The 13,023-nt window shown below is 46.7% G+C and overlaps 1 protein-coding gene across 5 annotated transcripts in view; it reads right to left on the minus strand.

The window, feature by feature from the left end:
* The window catches only part of banp (BTG3 associated nuclear protein), a 314,498-nt gene that overhangs the window by 130,061 nt on the left and 171,414 nt on the right, over positions 1–13,023 (minus strand). For all 5 annotated transcript variants that reach the window (XM_072518077.1, XM_072518074.1, XM_072518076.1 and 2 more), the window contains one exon: positions 5,000–5,167. In XM_072518077.1, coding sequence (XP_072374178.1) covers positions 5,000–5,167 — 168 coding nt within the window. The remainder of the gene's footprint in view (positions 1–4,999; positions 5,168–13,023) is intronic.

Here is a 13,023-nt window from a genome sequence, read left to right on the forward strand (position 1 = left end):
ATCCGGGAGTAGGCTTTGTGCACGTGGGAGAAAAAAGAAAATTTCCTGGCCTGCGGCCTGGCAAACCTCCACGGGTCCACTCCCCCCATCTGATCCATAAACCCCCTAAGCACCTTGGCCGCCGCCGGCCTCTTTCCAGTCCTCGAACTGGAGCGGTCCAGTGCTGGGTCCAACACCGTATTGAAATCCCCACCCATTATCAGGCCTCCTACCTCCAGGTCCGAAATGCGCCCCAACATGCGCTTCATGAATCCGGCATCATCCCAGTTCGGGGTGTATACATTTACCAATACCACCCACGTCCCCTGCAACTTACCGCTCACCATCACATATCGCACTCCGTTGTCCACTACGATATTCTTGGCGTCAAACAACACCCGCTTCCCCACTAATATTGCCACTCCTTTATTCTTCGCGTCCAGCCCCGAATGGAATACCTGTCCTACCCATCCCTTTCTTAACCTGACCTGGTCTGCCACCTTCAAATGTGTCTCTTGGAGCATGACCACGTCTGCCTTCAGTCCCTTTAAGTGAGCAAACACTCGGGCCCTCTTCACCGGCCCATTCAGGCCCCTCACATTCCACGCTATCAGCCGGATTGGGGGGGCTCTCTCACCCCCCCCCCCCCCCACCCGCTGACTAGCCATCTCTTTTTCTAGGCCAGTCCCGTGTCCGCGCCGCCCTCACCCTCCAGTCCCCCAGCCGGGAGACCCCTGCCCCGACCACCTCTTCTATGTCCCATTCCCCTTTGGCCAGTGCAGCAGCAACCCTTTTCCCCCCCGCTAGACCCATGTCTAGCTTTTTTGCTCCCCCCACATCACTCCTGTAAGTCAGCTGACACCTGCTGACCCCGGCTTCCCCCGCCGTCCCATTGATCTCCCCGTGTGGGAATCTCCCAATCAGTGTGCGTTCCTCCATTCCCCCTCCCACCTTTCTTCCCTAGAACGGGAAAGACCCTGCGTTTTCCTAAGCCTACCCCGCCCCCTCTGGCGCAGCTCCTGTCCCGGCCTGGTCTCTCCCCCCCCAGCCCACGTAACGTTTCCTGAGCGTGATTGACCCTCTATATACAACAACCATCAAACATCAAACACCCCCCCACCCTCACAAACCCTCAGTTTGAGTCCAACATTTCGGTTTGAATAAAGGTCCACGCTTCTTCAGGCGTTTCGAAATAATGGTGCTGATCCTGGTGTGTGACCCACAATCGCGCTGGCTGCAGCATTCCGAATCTCACTCCTTTCCGGTGCAACACCGCCTTGGCCCGGTTGAAACCCGCTCTCCTCTTTGCAACCTCCGTGCTCCAGTCCGGGTATATTCGGATCTCCGCATTGTCTCACCTGCTGCTCCGCTCCTTCTTGGCCCATTTCAAAACCCTCTCTCTGTCCGTGAAACGGTGAAACCTCACCACCATCGCTCTTGGCGGCTCGTTAGCCTTGGGCCTCCTCGCCAGCACCCGGTGTGCCCCATCCAGCTCCAGCGGCCTCGAAGGGACCTCCGCGCCCATCATCGCCTCGAGCATCGTGCTCGCATATGCTCCGGCATCGGCCCCCTCCACTCCTTCAGGGAGACCCAGGATCCGCAGGTTCTTTCTCCTCGACCTGTTCTCCAGGTCTTCGAATCTTCCCGCCCACCTCTTGTGCAGCACCTCGTGCTCCTCCACTCTCACCGCCAGGCCCAAGATCTCGGCCTCATTCTCACTGACTCTTTTCTGCACCTCCTGGATCTTTACCTCGTGGGCCTTCTGGGCCATCCCTAGTCCTTCAATCGCCGACAACATAGGCGCCAGCATCTCCTTCCGCAGCTCCTCGAAGCAGCGCTTGATGAACTCCTGCAGCTCCGGCCCGCATTCCGCTTTGTCCCCGGCCGCCGCCATTTTGCTTTTCTTCCCTCGCTTCTCCCGCTGCTCCAATGCCGCTTTTTTGGCCGTTTCACTTCTGGTCCGGTCCATAAAAGTTGAAGGGGGATCTCGCTCTTCCCTTCCCCATGGGTCGTCTTCAAAAAAATTCCCGTTGGGGCTCCTCTAAAGAGCCCGAAAGTCCGTGATAGCGGGAGCTGCCGAATCGTGCGGCTTAGCTCCGCACAACCGCAACCGGAAGTTCTACAAGAAACAATTAACAGTAGAGCAAGTACTGGTCAAGACAACCGCCAAACCGACTAACTGTGGTTCATCAGGAAGCATCAGAAGAAAAAAATGAAAGCCTATCCGAATGCCAGTCCAACCTTCAAGCAAGAATTAAAACCAATGAGCCGCCCTCTCCTCCAACAGAACGTCTAACCAGATGTTGAAATGTTATAAGGCCTACAGACTTCTGAAGCCCGTAAATTCAAGGACTTTAAGGGGGAGATGATGCACTAATAATATAGTCGTGATAAAGTAGTAATCGCAATAATGTGGTAACAACAATGTAAATACATGAGATTAATAACAGTGTAAGACACAGAAGTAAACTAGTGTAATTTCATATACATTTGATAAAGACTTGGAGGGAGGTGTAGTGTAAAGGTCTGGCACATACAAGGTTAATGTGGGACTGAGTACAGGACCATCCACACAATAACGTAAGAAGGCACATGAGTCAGAGCTGGGGTCAGAGTGGTGTTGGCAGCACAGTAGCATAGTGGTTAGCACTATGGCTTCAGTGCCAGGGTCCCAGGTTCGATTCCCAGCTTGGATCATGGTCTGTGCGGAGTCTGCACGTTCGCCCCATGTCTGCCTGGGTTTCCTCTGGGTGCTCCGGGTTCCTCCCACAAGTCCCGAAAGAGATGCTGTTAGGGAATTTGGACATTCTGAATTCTCCCTCCGTGTACCTGAACAGGCGCTGGAATGTGGTGACTTTTCACAGTAGCTTCATTGCAGTGTTAATGTAAGCCTACTTGTGACAATAAACATTATTATTAGATTTGCAAAAGCCTAGACATGGAGATAGCTCCATGCCTATACTCTTTCCTGTATATAGTTACAAGTAGTTAAAGACTTGTTAACCTACAAAAGATCATGAAGGCTTCTTTAAGAGACATCATTATATATCTAACACCCTTGCAATAAAATCAGCCTGTCTCTATGAGTTGTAAAATTTCTGTTTGGTGTTAATCAAGGATTTTTTCCTGGTTATAATTCCAAGAAAAATATGATTGGTGTATGTGAAAATCTGCAAAGACCATGTTTATTAATAAAAACAAATAGAGTGGGCGGGATTCTCCGACCCGGCGGGGGGCGGCGTGAAACACCCCCCCGCCGGCGTAAATTACAACAGGTACTTACCGGCAGGACCTGGCTCCGTGGACAGCCTCAGGGGTCCTCGGGGGGGGGGGGGGGGGGGGGGGGGGGGGGGGCGGCCCCGGGAGGTTCCCCCACGGTGGCCTGGCCCGCGATCGGGGCCCACCGATCCGCAGGCGGGCCTGTGCCGTGGGGGCACTCTATTCCTTTGCGTCGGCTGCTGTAACAGTCCGCAATGGCCGTCGTGGAGATAACCCCCCCTGCGCATGCGCTGGAATGATGCCAGCACACGCTGGCGCTCCCGCGCATGCGGCAACTCGTGCCAGCTGGCAGAGGCCCTTCGGGACCGGCCCTTTGGCGGCAGCTGGCGTGGCGCCAAGCCCCTTCCGCGCCAGCCGGCGCAGCGCAAACCACTCCCGCGCCGGCACAGCCCCTGAAGGTGCAGAGGATTCCGCACCTTCGGGGCGGCCCGCGCCAGAGTGGTTCACGCCACTCCTTCGCGCTGGAGTTGTCCGCCCCGCCGGTTCGTGGAGAATCCCGCCCAGTGTGTCTGGAAACAGAACAATTTGACTGTTTGTTTGTTTTTAAATTCGGTCGATCACTATTTAAGCCATTTCCTAAACACTAGCAGAAAACAGATCTTTACATTCAAACTTTGTAAAGATAACTGGTGCTTAAAAACGAGCACCAGTCAGTGATCAAAGTTCCTTCATGAGTGTCTTTATTTCTATTCCTGTGAGCTGCAGCCAGGCAGTTTTTTTTAAATTTAGAATAACCAATTCTATTTTTTTCCAATCAAGGGGCAATTTAGTGTGGCCCATCCAGCTACCCTGCACATTTTTTCGGTTGTGGAGGTCAGACCACTAATCCATGACCACCCCCACAATGCAGCTCAGAGGCAATGGTACTCCCAACAGAACCAAATATGAACTTAAATAAGTAATGTTGGTGATTCAGAAACATGTGAATTTCAATAGCTCAGGGTTGAACAGAACACAAGACATTTTGTATCATCTGTTTCAACCTGAATATATAGGTATGAGATGGTAAGGAATGGAATTGGAACCAATGTATGAAGTTTTGTCAAGCGCCAAATGAGATAGCAACTGTCTTTCCACAGTTCAAATAGAGGAAATTATGACACGCCCATATTCGGATGGAATTTCTTATAACTCACAAATGTTTGGGCATTGAGAGTGATGGGAGAGGGAAAAGGGAAATTTTGGCAACTGATAGGTAAATGAGGAAAGAGGGGGGAGGGAAAGAGATCACAGATGGAAGCTTGGTGTTCCAGACCACATGTTACAGGACAGAAGGTGAAGCCATTGCTGAAGATGGGCTGGCTCTGTTGACAAGTAAGTAAAACAATCACTTGAGAGGGGGTCCATAGGAGATGGACTGGGATCGAAGAAGGCAAAAGAGCACAGAGGTTGACCATGTTGAAATACACAGAGAGAATAATAATAAATGCCAATCATTTTGGTGATTTTGACTAAATCAGACTCAGTGCTGTGGGCAGACTGGAAACCAAACTGAGGCAATTTAAAGGAATAAAAAAAGGTGAAGTGTGAGTAAGGTGGCAATACAAGAAAACTTACCACTTGCACACATTTGCTGAAGTAAATTATATGATTAGTATAAATATGTAAAAATCAACTAAATAATTACTTTACTGGATTGACAGAAATATTCTGTACACATGCCTTCAAAATTTAAAAATAAAATAGTTAGGATATGTGAAATCTCCTTCTTTGATAATTTTTACGCAATGTATTTTTGTACCTGCGCCACTCATAACTGAAGAAGAGGGTGTCCTTCGAGCAAAACCTTTTACTGCCAAGCTTTGTCCCCGTTGCTTTCTACGCCATGCTGTTCGACATTTAGAGTCTATGCTCTGTTTAATTCTGTACCAGTCCGATTCAGTGATTCCAAATTTATGGAAAAGGTGACCTGCAAGTATTAAAAAACCCATTGAAAAATATAATCTTGCACGAGATGCACATGATTACAGGCCAATTTGTGTAAAACTTACCAATGCATAGCATCATCCATCAGTGCTACCTAACTTTATGGCAAAGTCTGAAACTGGTGCACAAGTTAAGAGTAAATTTTGCCCGGCTTGCCTTCCTAAACCTTTCAAGCCCCCATTTCAAATAGTAAGTAAGTAAAGTCACCATAGCTCCAGGTGACCATAGGCTGCTTTCCCCTTTGAGGGACAGAGCTGACTAGTGGTGATTTAACCTTAGGATCAGCTCACCTCAGGCGAGGGACAAGGTTGAGACGATGGGCCTTCATGAATAACCTCAGCCGGTACAGGAATTGAACGAGCGCTGCTGATCTTGCTCTGCATCACAAACCAGCTGTCCAGCTAACAGAGCTAAACAGGCCCCCAAATATCACTGAATGGGGGAATCACGTGATGGGAGTGGGGGTGCAGCTGCTTTTTCCCCCGAGCTCCGCGTCTGCTCATTTTTCAATCTTTGGTTTTATCCCTATGCGTATCTCCTTTGTCCTTTTTTTGGTTTACAGGCTTTCACTATGTATTGAGATTTGTTGGTCAATGTTTCAGCACTTTTGAGTCAAGACAATATACTTCAGACATTTAGCTCATCAAACCTCTTAAAGAGGACCACTCCCCTACCTTTTCCCCGTAACCCCACCTAACCTGCACACCTTTGGACACTAAGGCGCAATTTAGCATAGCCAATGCACCTAACCTTCACATCTTTGGACTGTGGGAGGAAACCCACGCACGCACACCAGCCAGAATTGAACCCGGCTCCCTGGCGGTGTGGGGCAGTAGTGTTAACCACTGTGCCACCATATCCTTGTTGATTCATGATGGCTGAAGAGAGTTGGGGCCTAGTTTCTGGTGGCGCAACAGTCTTTGAGAGGTTTCCCACTCTGACGACACAGTGCACACTGATGGATGATGGCTGTTAGCGATGAAGGTGATCCATCTGATAGTCTTGGTTCTGTGGTGCGGGACGTTAAAGCCCCATTTCAAGAGTTGCAAGGCATCTTTATGGAGGCAGTGACAGCGCATGAGAAAGTTCTTGTAGCAGAGAGAGACCCGTCTTGAGTGGAAGCCAGCCTCCACACGGTTGAGTTCCCTTTGAATGGCCTGCCATCCAATCTGAGGAATGTGGGTGAAGACGAAAGGGAGCAGTGAGGTGCCTGGCCGTGTCTGATGCCCCCAGTGAGGTGGTGGAGATGTTCCTAGCCGAGTTTGAGAACTGCCTGCTATGTGTTGGGAATTCGATGGAACACTTTTAATCCTATAACCAAGGCTTGGGGTAGACCTTCCAACTCCTGGTCCTGTCCCTGTTGTCAGTTGAGGGGTTGGGGCTGCCAAGCCAGCCACCCCCTCCGTAATTGACCGCCAGGGCTCGGTCGAGTCAGCATGTTGGAAGTAAAAGAGTGCATGAGCAGAGCTGGAGTAGAGGGGTGGATGGTAAGGTTATATTTGACCTCATTACTTTCGAGGAAGATCCCCCATAGTCAGTTGTATATTTTTTCTATGTTGGGCTGCGCCTTTTTCTGCTGCAGGCACAGGGATACTCTGTATTAGACTGTCGAGGAGTGGAGTTTGTTTGACTCCCCTTTATGGAGGAGACTGTGGGCAGCACGGTGGCGCAGTGGGTTAGCCCTGCTGTCTCATGGCGCCGAGGTCCCAGGTTCGATCCTGGCTCTAGGTCACTGTCCGTGTGGAGTTTGCACATTCTCCCCGTGTTTGCGTGGGTTTCAACCCCACAATCCAAAGATGTGCAGGCTAGGTGGATTGGCCACGCTAAATTGACCCTTAATTGGAAAAAAATGAATTGGGTATTCTAAATTTTTTTTTTTTTTAAATGGAGGAGTCTGTCATTTCTCCTGATATGGGTCTCCCTCTTTGATGTTCTAACTGCTGCCAGAGCTCTTTTGTGAGTGAGACCGGTCTGAATATCCTTTATTTGGGGTTAGGTAGAATGTCTAGTGGGTGGCCAGTCTCAAGAGGGGATCTTTTTTCTCTTCTCTTCTACTGTTGGGGCGTGTGGTGTTGGTCCTGTCAATGATACGTGTATTGGATGGTTTGGGGGAGTTGTAAAAGAGAGGTGCTGCATCCTGTATGGGACTGAACTGGCTTAGCTTCAGAGGGGTGCAAGGACTGGGGTGTCACACAAGTCCTTGGAGCCAGTTCTCTGATTTTTTTTCTTCGTCGTGGTGTTGGGCTAGGCCAGGCTCAGCATCGCAGTCAGTATCCTGTGGCTCCTTGGACAGGGTTACCTCCTTTTGGGATGTCGTGGGGGAGTCCGCGTGGGTAGGTCCTCATCCGGAGGGGTGAAGATTGGTAAGAGTTCAACGGGTGTGATCAGTAATTATCCTTAATCTTTCCATCTTGGGAGTCAGCAGGAGCCCACTTGGTGGTTAGTTGGCTAGTTCTCGTCCAGTCATGATATCTTAAGAGGGGCTTGTGGGTCCGAGGGGTTAGTTTTGACAGTTCTTGTTCTTTTGCACTCTTTTTCGGACTTTGAGAGTTTTGGGGTGTTGCTTCTTCTTTCTTAGTAATAGTGCCTGTGAGGCTGACTGAGGTGGCATGGATGGTGAGCCTTGGTGTCATGGGCTCTCAGATCCCACGGTTCTGGGGGGAGGTGTGAATCTGCTGTCCCTCTAAGGGCGCTTTCCAGTTTGGGGGTCGCTCTGACAGACCTTCCGTCCTGGATTGGATTTCTCAACTATTTAACGATTAGGACCAGTTTAGATTCCTTTTGATTCTTGGCACTATGATATGGCGATGTCTTCTTGAGGGTGGTACCGGTGATCTGCTTTGTCCTTTGAACTGGGGCTGAGAGATGGGATTATGGAAGACTGGACTCTTGCTCATGGCTCTCTCGTTACTTCTTCTATTAGAGATCGTAGGCTGAATATTATGGTTTGATTGCGCTGGTCCTCTCTCTGCCTTTGTTTTTGTAATATTGAAGATGTAGGGTGGCTGCCTGTTCCAGTCTGCGCTGAAGAGTTAGTCATTTCCCTTGAGCGCTGGGATCTTTGGGGTATTGTTTTCTTCTTCTGTCATTTTGCTTTGTAGATATGAAATGAAATGAAATGAAAATCACGTATTGTCACAAGTAGGCTTCAAATGAAGTTACTGTGAAAAGCCCCTAGTTGCCACATTCCGGCGCCTGTTCGGGGAAGCCGGTGCGGGAATTGAACCGTGCTGCTGGCCTGCCTTGGTCTGCTTTCAAAGCCAGCGATTTAGTCCTGTGCTATATGGGTAAGATATAGGTCCATAATGTTTCATTTATCCTGTTTGGGTGCAGACAGGTAATTTATCCGTGGAAGGAACATGTTGGGTATTTTTCCCGATTCATCTGGTCTGATTTGATCCCAATTGTAATGAAATGAATGAAAATTGCTTATTGTCACAAGTAGGCTTCAAATGAAGTTACTGTGAAAAGCCCCTAGTCGCCACATTCCGGCGCCTGTTCGGGGAGGCTGGTATGGGAATTTAACCGTGCTGCTGGCCTGCCTTGGTCTGCTTTCAAAGCCAGCGATTTAGCCCTGTGCTAAACCAGTAATGACTACTGTTTTGTATGTTACCTATTGTACATTGATTGTTTGTTTGAGATGAACCTTTGTAAAAAATGGAAAACCATAATTAATAGACATTAAAAAGAATTGCTGAATAACATTTGCCTGAAAATCCAGTGTGAGTGCAGCAAAACAGGCATTGACCTATATTTGTGACTGCCAGAATATCAGAGATAAAGGCACTATCTGAAAAATTTCACATCTTCAGTAGTGGGCCGTTGCACCAGCCTGGTTACATTTTTTATGCCTGCTTGGACTGGGAGGGAAGAAAATGTGGTGGGAACATGACACTGGCATGCCACGTGAGTGCCCGCAGCTCCAAGGTGTTTTTTAAAAACTTTCCTAACTGATTGTACAAGGCATCGAGGCTAAGAGTGTTTCAGGTTTGAACACAAAGATGTCCAAAACCCACAGAATGAAGCTGTTAGCAACTGTAGAGCATAGCAAAATTATGGTCAAGACCATTCATTGTTGTTTTCACAGAAAAATACCAAAATAGAATTGCAAAATGTGAACCCGAAACACCTGTAAATAGTCAGGAAATTAACACTTACGCAATCATCAACAATCAATAGCCCTAACTGTAAATGAATGGAGTGAGTAACAAAATTGGCATACCCAAAACGCTGGCAAAAAATCCCAGCATTCATGTCATAAACAGATTTTGAATTATTCAATAACTGTAAAACAGTGATCATAATGTTCTTATTATTTTATTTTCTTGACAGTCTTCACAATGGAAATTGAAAATTTCAATAATTGTAGCAATTTGAACTCTCTCAATGACATGTGAAAGTGGTTAAAATGCAGCATAAATCTAGAACAACTTGATATTGACAACAAAAAGAAACGTACATCAGGCTTCTTCAGTTAACAGCACCAGCACTGTGTAGGCTTAGTCTGGTCATGCTGACAAAGATAAAAAGATGGGCTCTATCAGTCAGATGACCTGCTCCAAGGATCATCAAATAATAATATTCAGACATCCTCTATCATGAGAGTTGAAACTGGTCTAACCTCCAGTCAGAAATTGATCTAGATTTCTTCACTGGTCATGCTCCTTGATGGAAAGTCTATGGAGCATCCTTTGCCAGTTCAAATAAAAGTGAGCCAAGTACAGTTTCTTCAAATCATGGTTTCACAAGTCAGCAATACTTCCTCTGTGGTCAAGTACACGTAACAGATTGTTGTGATTAATTGATTGTTGAAAGAATGCCTTAAGGTGTTTACTTTCCTCAGTGAATTTACCATAACTCAGTACGATCAAACAAATACTATTCCATTACGTACGTAAAATTATGCCATCTATTTCTTTTTAAAAAAATGTTTATTCAAAGTTTTTCAATAATTTTTACAAAACACTCCAAAAAGGATAGAAAATTTACAAAATAAAAATAAAAAGGGCAATACGCCAACAAACAAAGCAACTTAATCCTCTAACCCTTAAACGATTTAACAAATTAAGAACAAAATGGGGCAAACTTACAGAAACCAAAACAAGAAACCCCCCTCCCCCGGGTTGCTGCTGCTGCTGACCTCCACCTAACATTCTGCGAGGAAGTCAAGGAACGGTTGCCACCGCCTGGAGAACCCCTGCACAGACCCTCGCAAGGCAAACTTCATCTTCTCCAACCTGAGAAACCCCGCCATGTCATTGATCCAAGCCTCCACGCTTGGGGGCTTCGCGTCCGTCCACATTAGTAAGATCCTTCTCCGGGCTACCAAAGAAGCAAAGGCCAGAACTCTGGCCTCTTTCGGCTCCTGCACTCCCGGCTCGTCTGACACCCCAAATATTGCTATCCCCCAGCTTGATTTTACCCGAGTATCCAAGACCTTGGACATAGCCTTTGCGCAGCCCCTCCAAAACCCCTCAAGCGCCGGACACGCACAAAATATATGGGCGTGGTTTGTTGGGCTCCCAGAATACCTCACACACCTGTCCTCTACCCCCAAAGATTTACACATCCTCGCCCCTGTCATATGCGCCCTGTGCACCACTTTAAACTGGATTAGGCTGAGCCTGGCGCAAGACGAGGAGGAATTAACCCTGCCCAGGGCGTCAGCCCACAGGCCCTCATCCAGCTCCTCACCCAGCCCCTCCTCCCACTTGCCCTCCAGCTCCTCCACCGAGGCTTCCTCCGCCTCCTGCAGCTCCTGGTACATTGCCGAGACCTTACCCTCTCCGACCCACATGCCCGAACATGCTATCTATTTCTGAGCAACTGTTAAGAATTTGATAATTTTATGCTCTTCTGTGGTAGTGACGTTGATGATATGAGAGGTGCATGGAACACCTTGCTCCCAACCAAGTAAATTTATTGCTTAAATTACACCACCTGGTTAACTAGATGAGAACTAACATAGCTGCATTTAAGCGGAAACTAGATAAACTCATCAGGGAGACAGGAATAGGATTTCAATGGGGTTAGGTGAGAGGTCGTGAGAAGTCCCGTGTGAAGCATTAAGAACACAGTGGGTTGAATGGCAGGTTTCTGTGCTGTACTTCCTATGTAATTCTACGCAACATGAATTCTATTGTGATAGCCAGAGTAATTAACTGCACCAGATCTGAACTCGCCATTCATTTTGCTGGAAGACTGCACTGAAACGGCTTGCTTTTATGTCCATGTGAAACTGGTGTACAACGCTACTAACATGGTTCCTCATAAAATAATTTCTGCTCAAATGTCAAAATGCTCATCATCGGGGGGGGGGGGGGGGGGGGGGGGGCACGGTGGCACAGTGGTTAGTACTGCTGCTTCACGGTGCTGAGGACCGGGTTCGATCCCGGCCCCAGGTCACTGTCCATGTGGAATTTACACATTCTCCCAGTGTCTGCATGGGTCTTACTCCCACAACCCAAATATGTGAAGGGTTGGTGGATTGGCTGTGCTAAATTGTCCCTGAATTGGAAAAAAGAAATGAATTGGGGAGTTTAATTTTTTTTAAAGGCTCACCGTCATAGATGCATTCATAGTAAGCCTAATTCTAAATGACCGACAAACATCTACAATGCATCTGATACATCGCAATTTAAAAATATGTATGCACAAAATCTTAATTTGACCTGATACCGTGTAACAATCTGCAAATAAACACACAATGATTTATGTCAAAATAGGGCAGGAACTTCTGGGGAATACACATGGGCAGTTAAACACAAAATCTGGATGTTGTTATGCAAGATGCCCAAGTATTCCAAAAAATATTTCTTGCCATCTGGCCCCCATTCAAAAGCATTGAGCAACATGAAGTTCCTGAACTGAAGTCATAGATTCATACTAAATTTGCCAGAGAAAGTTTAGGTGAAATCACTCTTGCCAAAATATCCTTTTAATGGCTTGATAAATGTTAACTCCTGTAAAACAACCTTATTGGCACTGAAAATTTACTTTAATTAAAATCTAAAGGAATGATATTTTACATTGGTGTTGGAAATTTATTTTAAAAAATCATATATAGCTTCTTTTTTTTTAATCCCTTGTTACTTTTATTGTTTCTCTTGATCTAATCCTGCTTTTTCTTGCTGGGCTTGATTTGACATAGAATTCATTATTCTCACAACTTCAGGTTCAAGCTTTGTACTGCTCATTAATAATTCTTCAATCTAATTGGTTAAGCAGGTACGCAGTTTTGTGTCCTATTGGTTCCAACACCCTCTCGGGCAGTCCTTCCCAAACTATTCCTTGACGTGACCCCATTATTTTAATGCCTCAGACTTCATGTGACTCCAGAGTGAAAGTTTTGGGGGGTATGAGAGTTATTGATGGGAGGCTAGGAATGAGGTTTCAACTGTTGAGTAGGTGGGGGTGGGGACTTTGTTTCTTGATAGGAAGGTTGGGGTACAGGAGTAGAGTAGGGCAGATGATGAAAAGGCATGTTATAGTATCCTAAATTATAAAGTAATAGGGCTCTTATTATGATGTAATGGGAACCTCATTATGAATACGATGCTATTCTAGTTATTGTCATAGGACTCTGATTAGGATTCATAATCAATGAAAATGCATCTGGGCTCTGATTATTAGTAGAATAGCACATTATTATTAATTTTATACTATGATTATTGACACAATTGGCAAAGAACTTTAATGAAGCAGGATCCTGATTATTGATGCAATTGGACTCTGATTATTAACTGAAATAATTCTAATTATTAATATGTTGGCATCCTGGAAGCAATAAGCAACTGATAATTAACTCAACAAGAACCGTGTAATTAATACAATTAGATT

This window comes from Scyliorhinus torazame, chromosome 10, assembly GCF_047496885.1.
Source record: "Scyliorhinus torazame isolate Kashiwa2021f chromosome 10, sScyTor2.1, whole genome shotgun sequence".
NCBI lineage: Eukaryota > Metazoa > Chordata > Chondrichthyes > Carcharhiniformes > Scyliorhinidae > Scyliorhinus > Scyliorhinus torazame.